This window comes from Barbus barbus, assembly GCF_936440315.1.
Source record: "Barbus barbus genome assembly, chromosome: 46".
Lineage (NCBI taxonomy): Eukaryota > Metazoa > Chordata > Actinopteri > Cypriniformes > Cyprinidae > Barbus > Barbus barbus.
In genome coordinates, this window is record NC_136724.1 from 9,415,528 (window position 1) to 9,434,940 (window position 19,413).

Consider the following 19,413-nt stretch of genomic DNA (forward strand, 5'->3'; position numbering starts at 1 on the left):
TATGTCAGAAGATCAAGAAAAAATGGATTTCTTATGTGTCTGTCTCCAGTGGGAATCTGGATAAACAGACGGAGAGGGGAAACACAGCCCTGCACTACTGTTGCCTGTATGAGAAACATGAATGCCTCAAATTACTGCTGAGAGGCAAACCAACTACTGATATCAGTGAGTTACACATGCATGTGTGGTTTTACCAGATTTACAAATATGAATGACTACTTTTATATTACAATATTTATATTTATTATAGTAATGTATTACTGTATTTATTATTTTTTATGATTTTTAAGTGATTTATACATTTTTCATACTGTAGTTTCTAATGTTGTGATGCTTAAATGCACTTTTTCAAAACGAAGGAATTTAGAATTATATTATTTATTTGTTAAAGATTTTTTTTTTTTTTTTTTTTTTTTTTAGACAAAATAGTCTAAAATTATAATATTAGCCATTTATGTGTTATTGCCAGTAACATAAATATATTGTCAACTTAGGCCAGAATCCCTGCTTACATATACTGTATATTTACCAGTGTTTAGTTACCATGTTGCTTCATGATAAACATTATGTATCATTTCTGGTTAACGTGTGTCCTTATGTTTCAGCCAATCAGAATGGAGAAACAGCTCTGGACGTGGCCAGGCGGATGAAGATCATCCAGTGTGAGGAAACGGTGAGTAACTTGTGGGACAGATGATACAATCCTTCCTTTGGAAACTCTTTAACGGCTCTGAATACATGTCCATCATGATCTAAAAGCAGTAGGGGGCAGCAAAGATGTGGTAAAGGCCCCAGGGTGTTAAGATGTGGTTGTTTTTGAAGATCTGACTCATATTTGCGTATGTGTGTGTTTCAGCTGGTACAAGCCGCTGCAGGAAAATTTAATCCTAAAGTCCATGTGGAATATGAATGGAATCTCAGATTGGAGGAGCTTGATGAGAGTGACGATGATCTGGATGACAAAGTAACACATACTTCCTTGAACCTTTCTTAAAATACCCAAACGTCTTGGACTCACAGACTGAATGATGTTCTCATTGTTTTTCAATCCCAGCCCAGTCCCATTAAGAAGGATCGTTCTCCCCGGCCACAGAGTTTCTGTCACTCATACAGTCTATCTCCTCATGACAAGCTCTCTCTGCCTAGTTTTGGCCAGCGTGATAAGCAGCGCCTCTCATACACTGCACTCTCCAATCAGATGTACAGCGTTTCTACCGACTGTCCGTCCTCTCCAGTCTCAGATGCCCCACCTCTGCCTCCTAGGAATGCAGGCAAAGGTAACCCAGAAACCCAAAATCCAATCAAATGTTTAAGCTTGCCCATTCCATAATTAATTATATTAATTTATGTTATAAATACTATTTACATTTATAAAAGCTATTTATTAAATGTATTCAGATGTATTAATCCAGTTCTTTGGATCTGTAGCTTTAGTTCAGTTTGTAATCCTAAAACCTGTACAGTCAACTAACAGTGAAATTATAACAAATATCTGTGTGGTTTTTATCTGCTTTCTGTTGCTTTGCAGAGTCTCTAGCTGGGTTTACTTTTCCATACTTTTGTTTATAGTTTAACTGTCTTATATGTCATAGTATTAATAGGCAGACCTATGTAAAATGTCTCTGTATTTTTCTCTTTTCTCGTCACTTGCAGCTCCTCCTCTGGCTTTCCTTGGCTCTCATTCCCACTATGCTACTCTGGCTAGCACTCGGCCATACATCAGTGACTATCTTTTCTTATTTGCATAGACCTCTCCTGCTTATTCAATCTATTTAATGACCTCATTCTTTGATCGTACAGCTGTGTCTGAAACTGAAGACTGCTGCATCACAGTGATCAATGTTTTTATATGAAAGTACACTACCGTTCAAAAGTTTGGCGACCGTAAGATTGAAAGAAATAAATACTTTTAAATAGCTAGGACAAAATAAATTGATCAGAGGTGACTTACAAAATATGCCTAGTTCAAGTAAATGCTGTTCTCTGAAAATTCAGTTTTGCATCACAGGAATAAATTACATTTCATAAAATGTCAAAACAGAAAACAGTTATTTTAAATTGTAATATTTCACAGTATTCTGTTTACTGTATTGTTGATCAAATAAATGCAGCTTTAGTGGGCATAAGAGACTTTTGAATGGTAGTGTAATTAATTTCAGATTATTTGAAAATGTTCAAGAACAAATTGAAATGAGCTTTAGAAACACATTTATTAGTTAAAAAAAGTAACAATAATAAATTAATATCATATGTAGTGAATATATATGCTGACAAGATAAAAGCATCTTAGTAGATGGCATGTTGCGCATCATTTGGATTCAGATGTGCCTTGATGCTTTTATACTTCTAGATGCTGCACATTTCTGGTTTTGGACTATACGATCACTCAAATCATGGTCACGATCACTTATATGAAAGTTTAGCAGATAAATCAGATTCAATACATCTAATTTACTTCTCAATTGATGATTCTGCTACAATTAATCATAATTAGTAAATAGATTATTTGACTCAAACAGCTAAAGTGCAAAATTAGCTGAAGTTGTTAAATTGCTGTGTTTGCTTGTCTCATCCTTTTCCTGGTCCTCTCTGTCTGAGCTTTTCACTGGCTATTGACCGTCTTTTTAAAATATGTAATATAGAATAGATTGTTCTTCCATTTTCTCTTTCATTGAAATGAGAATAAATCTTACTTGACTTTTTTGTGGTGTCTTGATGTCCTTCTCCAATTTCATCTAGTTTCTCCCCTTTAAGTTCCACTTACCTGACCTGCTTCAGTTTCAGTAGCAATTGTCATCTTATCCAAGTATTTACCCACACTGTCATTTTTTCTCTCTTTATTTACTTACCTTCTTCCTGTATCTTCCACAGACCCATGACAGTATCCATTCTTCCACATGATATCACTGCATGTTCTTGTTTTATGTTTGTTTTCCCTCCAGCCCCTCCCTTGTCGAACCTGCCCCCCTCCGCACAAACACCCGCTAGTGGCAGCTCCTCCCTGTCAAAGAAGAGGCCCCCGCCCCCTCCCCCTGGACACAAACGCACGCTGTCCGACCCCCCCCACCCCTCTCTCACATTCCCCGCTCAGTAAAGGTGGGCTATACTTAGTCAACAACTCTAGGTTGAGTTACGAAGTAATGTTTTAAATGAAATTCTTGCAAGAAATTTTGGTTAGTTTCAAATGAATCCATTACCAGATCATTTTCATCCCATTCATTCTATGGTGTCATTACATGCTAAACTCCAGAACATGTTAACTATGACAACCAATATTGAGAGGACAATATTGTCAATGAAAGGCTCAGACTAATTACCCCATCCCTAACCTTTTGATATCTGCATTATAATGGTAATGACAAAGAAAAAGGCATGGCAAAATAATGGTTTGGGAGTTAGTAATGGGGAAAGACATACACTTAATATAAACTATATAAATTATATTGTTGGTTGAAATAATAATCACATAATTTAAGATGCACGAGACCATTATTGTGCATGGTCTGGTGCTAATGTGTTATCTTTCTGCTGTATCGCAACACAATAGTCATTATAAAGTTTGCTTTACTATGCTGAGTTTATAGAAAGCATAAAGTGACATTTGCAGAAAGAATTACAAACTTTTATGTGGAAAACATTTGCGTATATTTAAATGCATTTTGGTTGTACACTACAGTTCAAAAGTTTGGGGTCAATATTGTTTTTATTTTTTTCTTGTTTCTGAAAACGTTTTTACAGAAAATATTAGGCAGCACAACTATTTTCAACATTGATAATAATAAGAAATGTTGAGAACCAAATCAGAATATCATGTGACACTGAAGACTAGTGCAATGACTGCCATTACAGAAAATAATTTACATCGAAAATTCTAATTGCATTAAAATAGCAAATAAATGCAGTCTAAAATAATTTCAAAAACATTAAATCTTACTGACCCCAAATTATTCTTTTTATTTTTTCAGTCTTACAAAAGTCTGCAAATGACACCTTTGTGGCTCTATAGGCTTTTAAAAGCAGAGACATATATTAAAGAAATTAGTTAATTTGTTATGACATTCACAGTACTTCACAGTATAATGTTCACTGTACAACATTCCAGGAAGTGATTCAACACCGCCTCCTGTCAACAAGATGTCTCCTTTAACTAACAGATTCGAGGGTATCCCACAACAGCAAAGGTGAACCAACATCATTTAAGTAACAGCCTGAACAAAACTGATTCAGAATTAAATTTACACAAGCAAGTTGAAATATTTTGCAATGCTTATATAGCGATTCTGTTGAACTATTTTTAGAACTATATTTGCATTAGAAAGGTCAGCAGACTTTAGACTGCAAATTTATACATGGCCCTTTGTGCTTCATTTGAATATGTCCATGTAACTTTGTTATCATGTGTTTGGGAATGCAAAACAGTTCCATTTTATACAGTATGGCTGGTTTTACAGAGCGTGTAAATATGATATAATTGGACATTGCTTTGAGGCTTACATATGTTATTTATTTCTAGTCTCAACACCACAAAACCCACACTTGGTCCACGGGTCCTTCCCAAACTACCTCAGAAGGGTAGGTGACATGCTTTTTCTGCTTTTGAATGTTGCAATGGTACATCTGAATGATGAAATAAAATTAATTAATTAATTAAAAGTAATTAATTTAGTTATTCATGAATAATCACAAGTGTATAGTTATTTACATTCACAAATGTATTTTAATTTTAGTTTGTATTAAGCTCACAGTGTATCTTTTCCAACCCTCTATTATATAACAAAGAGAAACAATTACAAATCAAATACCTTACAAACCCCAGTGTACAGTGACAGTGATGAGGAGAAACTCCATTAAAAGATGCAACAAGAAAGAGCATTAAAGCATCCAAGTATTTCAGCGAAAACTACTCTTGAAATTTTTACAGCACAAAAAAGGAGACCTTTCTTTTGCCAATTTCTAACATGCTCTACTTTTTTTTTTTTTTAAACCTGACCCAACATGTTGCTAGTAATAATGTCCTATAATGTAATAATGTATGAAAAATATGTCCTCATATTTGTCTTCTGAAATGGTCTAGAACTATATCAAAAATTAGCCAAAAACACAATGACATCGTTTTGTTTTTCAATAGTTGCCCTGCGCAAGATAGACACCACCCATCACCCATCTATGGATAAAACCAACCAGAGTCCTGAACCTGTCCTGTTCCAGAAGGTTCTGCAGAGTTCAGACACCCCACAGAAAGTCGTGTTAGCCGATAGACCTCAACCTGGAGATATACATCCTAAACCACAGCCTTCAGAATTACCCCCTAAACCAGGAGAACTGCCTCCAAAGCCTCAGCTGTCTGACCTTCCCCCTAAACCCCAGTTGGGTGATCTACCCCCTAAACCTCAGCTGAAAGATCTCCCGCCCAAGCCTCAACTGACAGACATCTCCCCACCCAAACCTATAACCACTGAGGTCCTCCACAAACCTCCACCTGGAGAAGTAGCTGCCAAGGCCCAACCACCAGATACTCCAACAATCATCCAACCAGCTGAACTGTCTCCTCAACCTGTCCAGTCTAGCGAAGACACCAATGGAAGCCCAACATCTGCACAAGAGACACCTGTACCATTGCCCAGGAAAATAAATCCGGTAAGGACTTTGGAAAAATACATTCAAGTATGAAACAAGCTGCTTTCAACAAACTATCTTACACTATTTGACTTGCTTTCTGTCAGATAAAGAGTAAAATGCGGAGGGTGAAAACCATCTATGATTGTCAGGCAGATAATGATGATGAGCTCACTTTCGTTGAGGGTGAGGTCATTGTAGTAACCGGGGAAGAAGATCAGGAGTGGTGGGTAAGTGTAAAAACACCAGATTTTCAAGCATGTACACCAAAGCATGAGACAAAAATTCTGCATTCTGATTGATTAACTGTAATAATCTTTTTCTCAAAAGGGAATTGTATATAAATAATTACAATTAATTGATTAATTACAATTATTTATATCGGCTGACAGTAATAACTGTAGCAGAATTAAATTTAAGGGAAAGTTTACGACTCTTTGTCTCCTTGCATGGTAATTTGCATATGAACTGGGTTGGAAGTTGATATACAAACAATTAAAGATTCCTCAAACACTTGTATGTTGCATAGGTATCGACATATAATATACACACTCAATTAGATCATCCAAAGACGAATTGATAGAGACCAAACATGATACAGTTAAAGTTATATTAACTAGTGATCTATCATAAGCATGCATAAAACAGGATACAATATACAAGAACAGTAATAATATACACAATGACCTGAAGGATATGTGTGTTCATTCACAGAAAGGTTTTTCTATTAATTAATTATAGAAGTGTCCATTTTCCTAAGAGGAAATGAAGTGAGTGTTGCTCTACCCGCATTCCTTTGAGTAATAAAACTAGACATAAGTGGCACCCAGTATGTGTATTGGGTGAGGGGTCTGTGATTATTTGTTAATCTAATAACTAATTGATTTGTTAAATCAAATGCTAAATCATGTGTCTGATTGGTCAAAATGCTACATAGCAGACATTCCAACATGTTCCATTAATGTTCTTTGAAATAGTTCATGGCTATGAAATAGTTCAGGTTTTTAACCACATTACAGTTCCATATCACATATTACCTAATTTTGATTATGAAACAGAATGCCCAGGAGTCTGCTATTTTAATGAATGCAACTTTCACATGCATCTGATGCTTTTTTGTGAGAATGTTGTCATTATTTCTGCAAACATTTTCTGAAAAATTCTGTTTTTTTTCTAGCATATAACATACAAAAATGGTATTTTGTTTTTCCAGATCCTTTCCAAAAGGTCAAGTCACTATTATTTGTATAGCGCTTTTAACAATGCAAATTGTGTCAAAGCAGCTTTACATCAGCTTCATATAAAGCTGGGTGGCTTTACATCAGCTTTACAGTATTTAGACGGGGAAATAGTATGTCGAAATAGTGTCATTCTCCTCTGGCCAGACAAAATCTGCAGTTTAAATCTAGGCTCCAGCAGAGTCAGATTGTGCAAAGGACTCATCTGGTTCCCGCGGCCCTGTCCCGATGGCCGTCTAGGAGACAGGAGTAAAGTGTAATCAGTTATTGCGGGGGGTTTTTTCAGAGATAGTAAGCTAAATATTTTGTGTGTAATTATACATTTAAAAATAAAAAAATTAAAATTTTTAATTGGTCTAATAACAGAGCATTCAACCCCACAAGTGCAGTGCCTTCACTCATAACAAAATTAAATCAACAATATAATCTTTTCCCATGTGACCTTGACTGCGCATGCAATTGAAACAGTTTTAACCGTTTTTAGATCTATAAGAGAGAATAAAACCAAGAGTGCAAACGGTGTCCTTTTAAAGATGAAAACCTGAAAAATGTCTTGACAAACTTGTATAGACATGTACATGTGCTAACCATGGTAAAAGCAGAACTGTTTTGAGGCCATTGAATTATTGAAATTTAATCTGGCATTCATGTTCAGCAGTTCGTCATAAGTTATTCCTTACTTGATTTAGACTTGCATTTATAGCCACAATCTGATTGCAACCTTTCTTTTTTGTCCTCAGATTGGACACATCGAGGGGCAGCCGGAGAGGAAAGGTGTATTTCCCATGTCTTTTGTTCATATCTTGTCTGATTGACACGCAAATGTCGGTCCTCCACCTCCACCAATGGGACGCACTTGACTTAGCTGCTGAATCAACAATGCAAGTTTTAGGAAGATGGAACCACAATGAAAAACCCATTATCATCTTACCGTCATCTGAGACAGTGTGTAAATAAAATGTCTAACTTTACCGCTGTTACCCTTCCCATTATATACAGCCTACCGCACAGTGGCTAGACTGCACCCACTTAAAAGACCAGCACTTTCCCTCCACTATTACTGATACTGTATATAAGATTGTACATGTGTGTTTCACACAAGGCTGAGTGTGAGATTTTGTGTAAATGTAGAAACTTGTGTTGGTCTGAAAAGTAAATGTGAACTTGTACTCTACCTGCCAGTAAGTTACAGCTGGGGCCAGTTTTTTTTTTCTCCAAATAAGTTGAAGTATTAATGTGGCCATCATTGCTATCATATATAGCAGGGACAGACAGGAGTCGGCTTCTCTTCCTAATGGAATAACTGGATTCATAAGTTTGCTGAACATCAGTTTTCAGTTGTTTTTAACATCACATTTCCTAATACACCACTAAAGCATGTCCGAGAGTGAAATGTTTAATTTGTGTTTGCTATTCCGCATTCTTGCTACTCCGTGTAAAAATGATTAACCTGTGCAATGCATACACCATTACCTGTGTCTTTTCACAGGTTGTTCCTATGTGATCCCATATCAGTGTTTGTTTAATCTACGCAAGTACTTTTACTAGTCTTATTGAAGGACAATGCTCTGTAACAGTGTTCCATAAACCGAAAAATCACCCTTCATCTTTAGCATTGTGTTTTGAGAGGTCTTGGATACTTGAAATACGGAAGTTGTTTACTTGGTTTAGACATGTAATGCATTGCAGTTGGAACCTATGCTTTGTCTATGCTGCCAGTAACCCCATTTTAGATCTCAAGATCAGCTTTGTTAACTGTTCAAATTCCCAATGAAGCACTATGACCATCATAGTTTCCAATGTTAGATTAGTCAATCTTGCAGTGACTTTACTTTGAAACATTGATCTCATGTCAGCATTATAACTCCTTTGGGTAGATGAGATCCATCTCCCAAAATTTGAACGATCATGGTATCAAGTTCAATTCAAAAGGAAGCACAGTTGAATTTAAGTCTTATCCCCTTTGGAAACTGAAAGTCACTTTCTTAGCATTTACCCAGTATTCAATGTTGAGGTGAAAATAGAAATCATGTGCTACAGGTTTCTTTGACTGCAGATTCCACTGTCTGAACAGGTTCCTCACTTACCATTATCAATAAAATTGGTTTCATGTAAAACAAGACTCCTCGTCTCTCAAACATGAAGTTTAGTCAAGTTACGACCAACTCATAGTAAGAAACTGACCAGCACTACTACAAGTGGACTCAAGAGCATACACGTGACAACTGAAGTGAAAACTCAAGTTTATTTGCAGTCCAGCAACATACTTTTAATGCTTCTCTACAGCCATGCCAAACCTCATATTGGACCCCAGAGTCCCTTTAAACAATCCAATACAACAGCGATGCATTTAAAAAAAAAAAAAAGCGGCTTCACTTTAGGGCAAAATAAAAGTTACAAAACTATATACTCAACTTATAGAACCTTTTGGTTCACATACCAGACTGCTGGTAAATAAAGTATTATAAAAGGGACAAATGAGCAACTCATTTTGATACATGAGCTTTTTGTGATGTCTTTTTAGCTTGGTCCACCTTCTCCACAGACTTGATTACTCCAACAGCAACTGTCTGTTTTAAATCCCTTACGGCAAATCGACCTGACAAAAAAAAAAAAAAAAAAAAAAAAGAAGATTTAAAAACCGGCTTCTTTCAGCAGTAATATGACCATTTACAATACAGTTCTTTACCCAGAGGTGGATAATGAAAGAAGCTCTCCACACATAAGGGTTTGTTTGGGACGAGTTTGACTGTCGCACCATCTCCCGACATCAGATACTGGGGCAAGTCCTCCAGTTTCTTCCCCGTACGCCGATCAAGCTTCTCCTTTAGTTCAGCAAAACGACAGGAAACATGAGTTGTGTGGCAGTCTAGTACAGGGGAGTAGCCAACCTTGATTTTGCCTGGGTGGTTCAGCATTATGATCTGTTGAAATATGCAAGAGAATGTTACAATGTGTCAGTTTGTTCACGCTTTACTCAAGAGCATAGCTACTGTACCTGAGCAACGAAACTGCTCACATCCGATGGTGGGTCCTGCTGCGAGTTACCTGCTACATCACCTCTCCGAAGGTTCCTTACAGACACATTTTTAATATTGAAGCCCACATTGTGACCTGGGAAGGCAGTCTGAAGCCCCTGGTGATGCATCTCAATTGACTTGACCTCAGCAGTCAACTTTGCTGGTGAGAAAGTTAGAACCATTCCAGGCTTCAAGACACCAGTCTCAATCTTTCCCACAGGGACTGTGCCAACACCTGGGGAGGAGAAACCAGTTTAGACGGTCACCGTAGATGTCAAGAGTGCTCAATGGATTTTATACTTTGTCAATGAAGGTAGTTTTGTAGAATTGGTAGTTTTACCCACCACCAATCTTGTAGACATCTTGTAGGGGAAGGCGCAGTGGTTTGCTCACATTGCGCACTGGAGGAAGTAGAGAATCAAGCACCTCCAACAATGTTCGGCCATTTGAGTGGCCCTCTTTCCTCTTGAGTTTCCACCCTTTGAACCATTGCATCTGAAACAAGTAATTGAGAAGCAAATATAGGCTTTCAGGGGTGCCCAATCCTTTGTCTGGAAGCCTGCCTTTCTGAAAGTTCAGCTCCAATCCGGATTAAACACCTGAAACCCCATCATTTTCAGGAGCACTAGGTTACAGACAGGAGTGATGGAGCTGAACGGGATTGGTCTAAGTCTTCACAGCAAGTGTAAAGAATGGCATTACCTTTTGGGATGGGGCAATCATGTTCTCACCACTCCAACCAGAAACAGGTATGAAAGGTACAGCACCAATCTCAAAGCCAATCTTCTTGATGAAGACAGAAACGTTCTTCACCACCTCATCATAACGCTTCTGGCTGAACGGTGGCTCGGTGAGGTCCAGTTTGTTGACACAGACCATGAGCTGTTTGACCCCAAGGGTGTACGCCAGCAAAGCATGCTCTCTCGTCTGACCATTGCGAGAAATCCCAGCCTCAAACTCACCCTTTGCAGCAGAGACAATTAGTAGAGCAGCGTCAGCCTAAGTAGAAAAAGAGATCGCCGTTTAGGTCAACTTGATTGTATAAGAATTACCAGAAAAGAAAACCAGATAAAACTCAAGAGCTGAACACCAGATGATGTATAAATACCTGTGAAGTCCCAGTGATCATGTTCTTGATGAAGTCACGATGACCAGGTGCATCAATTATAGTAAAAGTGTATTTCTGGGTGTTGAATTTCAGCAGGGAAATATCAATTGTTATGCCACGTTCCCTCTCAGCTTTCAGTTTGTCCAGAACCCAGGCATACTTGAAGGAACTCTTTCCCATCTTCAAAAAAAGAAAAAAGAAGTTTAACATTCAAACATTCATAAAAGTGAACTACATTTAATACTAACCTGGGTTGCAGCCTTCTCATACTTCTCAATTGTTCTATGGTCAATTCCTCCACATTTGTAGACGAGGTGACCAGTGGTTGTGGATTTGCCACTGTCTACATGGCCAATTATGACCAGGTTGATATGGATTCTTTCTTTAGCCATATTTGCAGATAGTTTAGCTAATGACCTGTTTCACACACTTTTTTTTTTTTCTATGACGACTTTTAAACCACAGCAAACAACTTAAGTATGGGTGCTGGTGATTGAGTCCTGGTGTGATCAATAAAGACTGAAACTGCATTGATGTAATAATGACCACACCTACAATGAATTACAATAGGCTAGCTGATGTTATATAATGCATAAGCCTACTCCTGTATGTAAAAAATAAAATAAAAATAATAAAAAATCTTCCAATTTCTACTTAACAGATACCATAGGTATCAAAACACATTTATTTGTTATCTCCATTAGAATCGTTTTGTATTTTGTTTTCAGAATTTAAAATGAGAGCAACAGCCATATGGCTAATACCAAGTTACTAGTTATATTCTAGTAACAATAGCAAATAATCAATAATGTATTTGTATGGAATCTGGTTACTATATGGTGGGGGTTTTAAGAGCTGGTGATCTCAGATTTAAGCTTCGAGATAAAAATGTTGTATGCTATATATCACTATGAAACTGAGTGTTACGTGGTGAGTTGCTGTTGTTGGAATTGAAATGTTCCCTATATATTTTTATTATCAACCTGTAGCCAGGTGAGGAAAGTAAACGGCCCTTTTGTACTGAAACTAATTTAGGAAGTTTAGGCATGTAGTCTAAATATTTTCATATCTTCGTAACAAAAAAGTTTAGATTTTCTTGGAGTGTGTGTCATCATCATTAGTAACTTGTTGCATTTGCACAGGTTTATATAACAGGAATGAATGAGTTTATTAATCAGGTGTGTCGCTTATGAGCAACAGCTGAAGTTGACCGGCAGGGGGCGCGCTGAATACTTCATTAACTTCACTTATATTATAACAAATGTCTCATGTCTAATGCACACGCGACTAAATATTTAAAGTAGTAAACATGGTTTTCTTATTATATGATAATGCTTGGAGCTTGATTTACGGCGTTTGGTTAAAATAAATGCGAGAAGCACATGACGTTTTATTAACCCGGAAATAACAGTCGGTAAGACAGCTGAGAGAGAGAGAGAGAGAGAGAGAGAGAGAGAGAGAGAGAGAGAGAGGGAGAGAGAGGGAGAGAGAGAGGCTCAGATACACAGAGAGAGAGAGAGAGAGAGAGAGAGAGAAATCTAAAGCCTTCTCGCTGGAGCTTATAGCGTGCTACCTGGACGCCATACGGGTTTTTCATTGTTTCACAATCAAAGGTTTGTCTTCATTTCTCTTTTATGTCTTTTTGCTGCATGTACCGGGCTTTATTGTGTGTATTCATAACTCTGAATGCGTTAGTGCTGTAACACAGCATGTGACTGAGCGGTGTGCTTTCAGCACGATAGCACCAGTGGCCATCCGTTGTTTAAAAGGGTAACGTTATAGACAGGAACAGATGAAAAATAAGTACTTGACAGGGTTTAAATGTATTTGTGGGTGAAAAAAGTAAAGCAGGTAACTTATGTGTCATAAAATGCAATGCAGTGTAACTTCTGCCATGCATTGTGCAACATTGGTAAGACCTGCTACTGTATGATCTTACAGTTTTCACAAGCAAGAATGTTCCCATGGTCATGGAAATATCAGGCTATTTTTGAATTGTTATTTACATGTCTGGAAAAGTCAGAGGATATTATTTGTATCTTAAAAGCATATGTAAATGTCTGTAGTAAATACACTTCTTGTAGACATACTCAGCTCTACAGTGGTCAGAGGTATGGGAACATAAAGTCCAGCTGATGCTTCTGCCCAGATCATAAGTGGGTACTGAAATCTAGTGTTCAAGTGTAGTACACTAAACGGCCAATGTTACTGTGTTTTATCTATGTATAGTTTAATGAAAGTACTTGTAAAAACAAATTCTGGTTCAGAACTCCTTACATACCAGAAAACCTGTGTTTGATTATGACAGTGTGTCTCTTATGGTTTTTCCTAATTAAAATCATTGGTAGGATTTATGCAAACCGAAATAGCATTTGAAATCGTAATGTCAGGTTCTGCAATAATATCATGCAATTTACACTTTATTCTCCCGTCTTTTCCTCCAAAAAGTCATATTAATGAGAGATTATTGAGTATTGGTGTGGTTTATATATCCATAGCTCATCCTTGCACATGTGAGATCAATCATGAGTCTCTTTACTTTATAAGCCTCCTCATAGATTTAAGCTGGCATTTCCAATCATATTGGATAAACCTTTGTCATCACAATCATTCATGTGCAGATACTCTTCACACTGTTCGATTACCATCTTATCGCTTCTCCTTCCCTTTCCTTTTATGGTATGTAGGTGAGGCTTGAAGTCAAGCCTAGCATACAGGAAGACTCTGATCCGGTGGTTTCTGACACTTTGTTGTGTGTCAGCGCTGTAGCCTGTGTTTTAAGGCATGGCCAGACTGTGATGGGTTCTTACTGTAGAAGCCTGTTTGTGTGTGTAGGTGGATGTTGCCCGATGGCACTGCATTTAGATCATTGTAACGCATCAGGAAGCAAAATGAATGGATCATCGTTTATGTAAGTTTGATGAAAAATGTACAGGCTTGGTGGTCACGGATATAATCTTGGATAGTATAGTCACATTCAAAAGTTTAGTGTCTATAAGATATATCTATATATATATCCATTGAAAGAAATTCATATTTGTATTCAGCAAGAATGCATTACATTAATCAAAAGTGGCATTTATAATGTTTCAATGGTTTTCTGTTTCTGTTCATCAAATAATAATGAACAAAATGTTTCCATGTTTTGCAGTTCATGCTATTATTAAAGTGTAGTTGTTTTATTAGGGCTGATTTAAAAATTTATTTTTACATTTTTTGTTGTTTGTAATGTCAGATCACTTTACCCCAAAATGTAAGTTGCTTACTATGTATAAATCATCAAATTAATGACCTTGGAGGCTGTGTGCAAAATTGTAAAAAAAAAAAATGTTCAACTTGTAAAACACATTGGACTATGGCAGGCATTGCACATATTGCTTTGCCTGCATGTCAGGCCATGAGGGGTAAGCATTGTGGCTCTGCTTGTTTAACGGACAGATATATGTCGTAAATAAAGGTACTTGTAAGCCACTTTTGTGCGTTATCTGACGTGGAAGTGGTAGGTATGTGCATCAGTGTTTGTTTGTTTAAGTGAGGACTGCCTTAGTAAGCATTTAGATTAATGGTGTACAATTTTATTTAACAGTCCACAATTGAAATTAAAGGCGCATTGTGACCTGAGCTGTATTGAGTGGTTAGGTTTTTGTACTAGTTAAGCGTATGATCATCTCCTTGTGCACTTGACTCATGGCTAAAATATCAGCTGTAATATTTGCATGGTGCATATTTCATTGTGTAATCTACGGGTTAGCTGATAGGACACATCATCTTTTGTCAATAGAAAGAAGGCCTTGCACTTGGAGCAAAAGTGGAATTTCCTCAGAGAAAATTCATAGTTGAGGAAAGCATTTTTTTTTTTTGGAAAGTTCATGAATTGTTAGTCATTGTTAAAGACACCAAGAAATGGTTTGAAAAGCTCAGTTTTCTTTCCTGTGTTGACACATTTCCTATTGAAACAGGAAGTTGGATTGATACATATCAAAAGGCTGATCCCTTTTTAAAATATCTAGTTTGTCACAGCCATGCAAAACCAAATTAAGGCACTTCCTTTGCAATAAATTCATGGTTGAAAAAGGAATTCAATAATTAAAGGGGTAATGAACTGAGAAATCAAGTCCCTGAGGATCAAATTCCCTTGATCGTTTGATATATAAGATGTCATGTACTATAAAAACATCCTGTAAGTTTCAGAACTCGAAACTTTCTCGTTAGTTTAAAAACGGCTTATATTGTTGCCAATCTGCCAAAATGACAGGTTGTGGAATGTGCCACTTTATGATGTAATAGTGTGGCTAAGCACCACCTCCACAGAAGTTGATCAACGCCTGCTGCTACATCACTGCCTGTTTAGACCCGCCCACCGATTCGTGCATGTAGTGTAAATAACGAGAGAGGCAAATGCAGGTCTACACAGAAATCAAATGATAAAGATGGCTCCGAAGACTGTGCATGGCCAAACAATGGAAAAGCATTCTTCTGAACCCAACATTAAGAAAGAGAGAATTAGCTTTAATGACGATCCAGATCGTGTCAGGAAGAACTTGGTCCTTTGTTCACTACATTTGACCATGGATTCGTTTACAGACAATTCGATACACAATTTTCAGAAAGATTGAAACTAAAAGACGATGGTGTCATTGCTGTGCTGAATATATTGAGTAACTGTTTTTATTGTGTGGTCACTATTGCTTTCTCTGTTATTTTTTTATATGTACGGAGACTGAGTATTTATGTGTTTTTAACCTAAATCACAGCAGTGTGTTGTGTGTTTGACAGCCTACATCCTTCATAGATGAATGTATTAGGGCTGAGCGATTAATTGCATTTGCGATAATATGAAAAGGCTGCGATTACACTCTGTCACGTGACACTGAGAGTAAAGAGGTGTGTTCGACCGGTGTATGACATCAAAGTACGGCGAGAGAACGCATAAGGAGACGTCCGTTCTCTTATAGCTCTCGCAGTATTTGATGACACACAGCGATCGGTCTAGCTGCGCTGCTTTAAGTTGAACACATCTAAGCAGTCTTCAGAGGAAGCATTAAGTTGGCACGCTATGTTGCCAAGTCCGCAGTTTGCGGTCTTACATATCATGCAGAATCGACGCGCTACATGTAAATGGTAACCTTTGTTGTATTTTCCTGTCAAAATAACGGAGTTCCTTTTGGAATTCTTCAGCTTTTAAGAACTGCTGGGTTTTCCGGTAGTGGGCGGCACTAATGCGCAAACGGCAATCTCATTGGCTGGCGCTCACCTATTATCGTCCCTGTTTTGATTTCAGCGAATCAGTTCGAGCGAACGCAGACAACCTGATTAATATTCATGTATTTTAATAATCAATATCTTATCAGTATTATTTGTAGTTTCTATCATCATTTAATGCTAAATTATCATAATATCATATAATGTTTGACTGACTGATGCTAAATGAGATATTTAAAGAAAAACTGTGCCATTTTCCAAACATAATCTTTATATATATATATATATATATATATATATATATATATATATATATATATATATATATATATATATATACATATATTATATCAGATAATTAATATTAGTCTGGTGAGTAAACTAAAAAAAATGACAAGCCAATGGAGATTGTATTGCCAAGGTGTCTATAGAGGTTTGATAATATTTACAATAATCAATTGAATTTGATAAGTGTCTCACATTGTCCACAGAAACATTAAAATAGTGTACATTAGTGTGCAATGTTTTATAATAATAATTTATTTTAGTGACCTTTTCATTCATTTAACATTTAATATTGGGGTTATAAAGTTATTTGACACATTTGAACATTTAAAAAAAAAAGTAACAATAGTTACTTTCCCTGGTAATTAATTTATTTTATAATGATGTAACTCAGTTACTGTGTGTGAGAAGTAACTAGTAATATAGCTAATTACTTTTTTAAAGTAACGTGCCCAACACTGCATACTATACAATGATTTATTACTTGTCTTTGTTGAATAATACAGAATATAAAAAGCTTTAAAAAAATATTCGTATATTAAATCGCAGTCGCAATATTGGTAAAAAAACGCAATTAGATTATTTTCCAAAATCGTTTAGCCCTAGGATGTATGCTGTCAAAATATACACAATTGTTAGCCATATTCATAACAGTGTTTTTTTTACGTCCGAGTCTACAATCCTCCACACCTATTAAAACAGAGCGTTCTGATGAGCGGGATCAAAACAGGACAGAAAATAGCCCATTACTTTTCAATTATGATGTTTTTTAATGTAAAAAATATTGATAACATAATAAGTGGACCTCAGAGAACAGTACAAAATAATAAAAAGGCAGTTCATGACCCCTTTAAAATACAAGCATTAGAAAGTGTCAGAAACACAATTTCAGATGAAGTTGAGTCTTGGGGGGTTAAGATTTTCTTTTCTTTTTTTAAGAAATTAATTTTTTTTTACATGCATTAAATTCATCAAAAGTGGCTGTAAAGAACTTTCTATTCATTAAAGAATCCTGAAACAACATTGTTTTCCACATCAATAATAAAAAATCTGTAAAATAATAATTTATGAAGGATCATGTGACACTGAAGACTGAAGTTATGGCTCCTGAAAATTTAACTTTGCAATCACAAGAATTAATTACATTTTAAAATAATATATTATCACAGGAATGAATAAAATGTTAAAGTTTGTAGTTGACTATTACTGCATTACTGTTCTTACTCTATTACTGTTTTTATTTTTGATCAAATAAATGCAACTTCGGTGAACACAATAAATAAAAAAAAACTTACTGCCACCAAACTTTTGAGTGTACCTGAGTATACTAGATAGATGTCCCCAAAACCGATGTGCACCTACAGCCACTTTACTTCGGTTTTGATTTTGTGAGCCGTAGGCCACAGTGTGCATCCACTTTTGTAATTAGCACTTTTTGCTAATCTCTTCATCCCAGTAAGAATGTTAGATCTGGGGAAATGTTTTGTGTATTTGGAGGTTAGTGAAAGATTGGTGCTTTAAACCTTTTAACAAGAATGCAGTGTACAAATCGGTGATGGTATTCTTTGTAGTTGAAGCAATTTCTTTAAGATAACTCCCCACTATAGAGCATTCGTTTGCTTTAACATGAATTTAAGCAATTTTATAGCAAGGCAGATTTATTTGTAGGGTGTTTACAGTAGTTAGTATTCAAACCATTGCAAGATGTGTAGCAGGAGAAGTGTGCTGAGCCTGTTGTTGCCGGAATGGTAATCTGTAGAATTTGCTGTTTGCTGTTGTTTCACCTCAGTTTGCCCTTTACCCATAAGAAGCTGTCGAAGTGGAAATATACCTCATGTTTCTAATAAGTGTGATTGTCTTGCTGAAATTGTGGACTAATTCATTTTACTAAGTTTAATACTTTTTTCATATGTAGTAGTTGTTTTTAAACCATGTTTAAAGTTGAATGATTTTTTTTGTTTTATGATATTAACCATTGTGTGTTGTTAAGCCTCAAAACCACATGTCCCTGTGGCCTATAATTAATTTTATTTATTTATTTTAACCTCAGGTGATCTCTATACTCTGTCTTGCAGCAGCATGTAATGTTGTACTTTTTTAATGTCATGTCTCCACATGTTTTTTTATTTGCACATCAGGATTTTAACATTTCAGTTGTTAAGTGTTGAATAGAACTGAAAACATACACCGCTTTGACACACACATTTGGTACTTGAAACCATGTGCTTGAAAGGAAATGAAGTCATTTTTTTTTTTTTTCCTAATCTTATGTTTTAAGGAGGGGTGAACTTAGCTCAGGGTCATTATAGTTAATTAATACAAAAAGTGAAACCATAAAAAACAACAACATTTGTGTTACTAGTTATAAAATAAACATTAAAGACGATGTTGAAATAAATAAATTTTGACCTTATTAAACCCATAATATTTAAAGTCTCTTGCCTTATTGTGTGTAGTCTAAAGAAAATCTTACTTTCTTATAAAAATCATACAAGTTTTTTTTCTATTCTGCTGATCTATTAAAATCTGTATGGCTGGAAAAAAAACTAACAAAAAAAAACCATCAGACTAATTTTCACAAGCCAACCAAATCCCAGTGGACACAATTAAGCCCTGTCCTACATTGTTTCACTCAAATATGTTACGTTTTGTAAGTTAAATGTGCTCTTGTTGTCATCCATGTCTTTAAGGATTAGGAATAATAATAATAATTTTGTAAAAGCCAGACCTGCTGAAATGTGCAAAATGAGAAATTACACTACAATTCTGTTTCTTCAATTTATTTTGCTCCGCAGCGATGCGCCCATTTCTAAATTTTTTAGATTAGACATTCTCTACATATATTGTGTGCCCACTGCGTCCCCTCCCTCTTGTTTCCATGGTGAGGATGGCTGAACATGGTAACCAGCACAGATGACTTGGCAACAGTTGGGAAGGAAACCCA

At 36.2% G+C, this 19,413-nt stretch overlaps 3 protein-coding genes across 3 annotated transcripts in view; 2 read left to right on the plus strand and 1 right to left on the minus strand.

Annotated features, from left to right (window-relative positions):
- LOC306865237 (arf-GAP with SH3 domain, ANK repeat and PH domain-containing protein 1-like) overlaps positions 1 to 8,974 on the plus strand; it is a 79,665-nt gene extending 70,691 nt beyond the window's left edge. The window contains 12 exon segments of the mRNA XM_079409724.1: positions 50 to 165; positions 606 to 673; positions 857 to 964; positions 1,055 to 1,277; positions 1,654 to 1,722; positions 2,943 to 3,058; positions 3,060 to 3,096; positions 4,103 to 4,181; positions 4,514 to 4,572; positions 5,129 to 5,637; positions 5,724 to 5,846; positions 7,595 to 8,974. Of these exon segments, the coding sequence (XP_079265850.1) occupies positions 50 to 165; positions 606 to 673; positions 857 to 964; positions 1,055 to 1,277; positions 1,654 to 1,722; positions 2,943 to 3,058; positions 3,060 to 3,096; positions 4,103 to 4,181; positions 4,514 to 4,572; positions 5,129 to 5,637; positions 5,724 to 5,846; positions 7,595 to 7,669 (1,582 nt within the window). The 3' untranslated portion in view covers positions 7,670 to 8,974.
- Positions 8,975 to 9,340: 366 nt separating this feature from the next.
- Positions 9,341 to 11,374, minus strand: LOC306865240 (elongation factor 1-alpha-like; the record flags this gene model as incomplete). The annotated part of the gene is made up of 7 exons (XM_079409727.1): positions 9,341 to 9,453; positions 9,544 to 9,778; positions 9,853 to 10,109; positions 10,219 to 10,369; positions 10,577 to 10,873; positions 10,983 to 11,162; positions 11,231 to 11,374. The coding sequence occupies 7 exons, from the start codon at positions 11,372 to 11,374 to the stop codon at positions 9,341 to 9,343; spliced, it is 1,377 nt and encodes a 458-aa protein (XP_079265853.1).
- Positions 11,375 to 12,362: 988 nt separating this feature from the next.
- The window catches only part of LOC306864670 (CYFIP-related Rac1 interactor B), a 51,005-nt gene continuing 43,954 nt past the window's right edge, over positions 12,363 to 19,413 (plus strand). The window contains exon 1 of the mRNA XM_079408825.1: positions 12,363 to 12,595. The gene's annotated coding sequence lies outside the window, so the exon portion shown is untranslated. The remainder of the gene's footprint in view (positions 12,596 to 19,413) is intronic.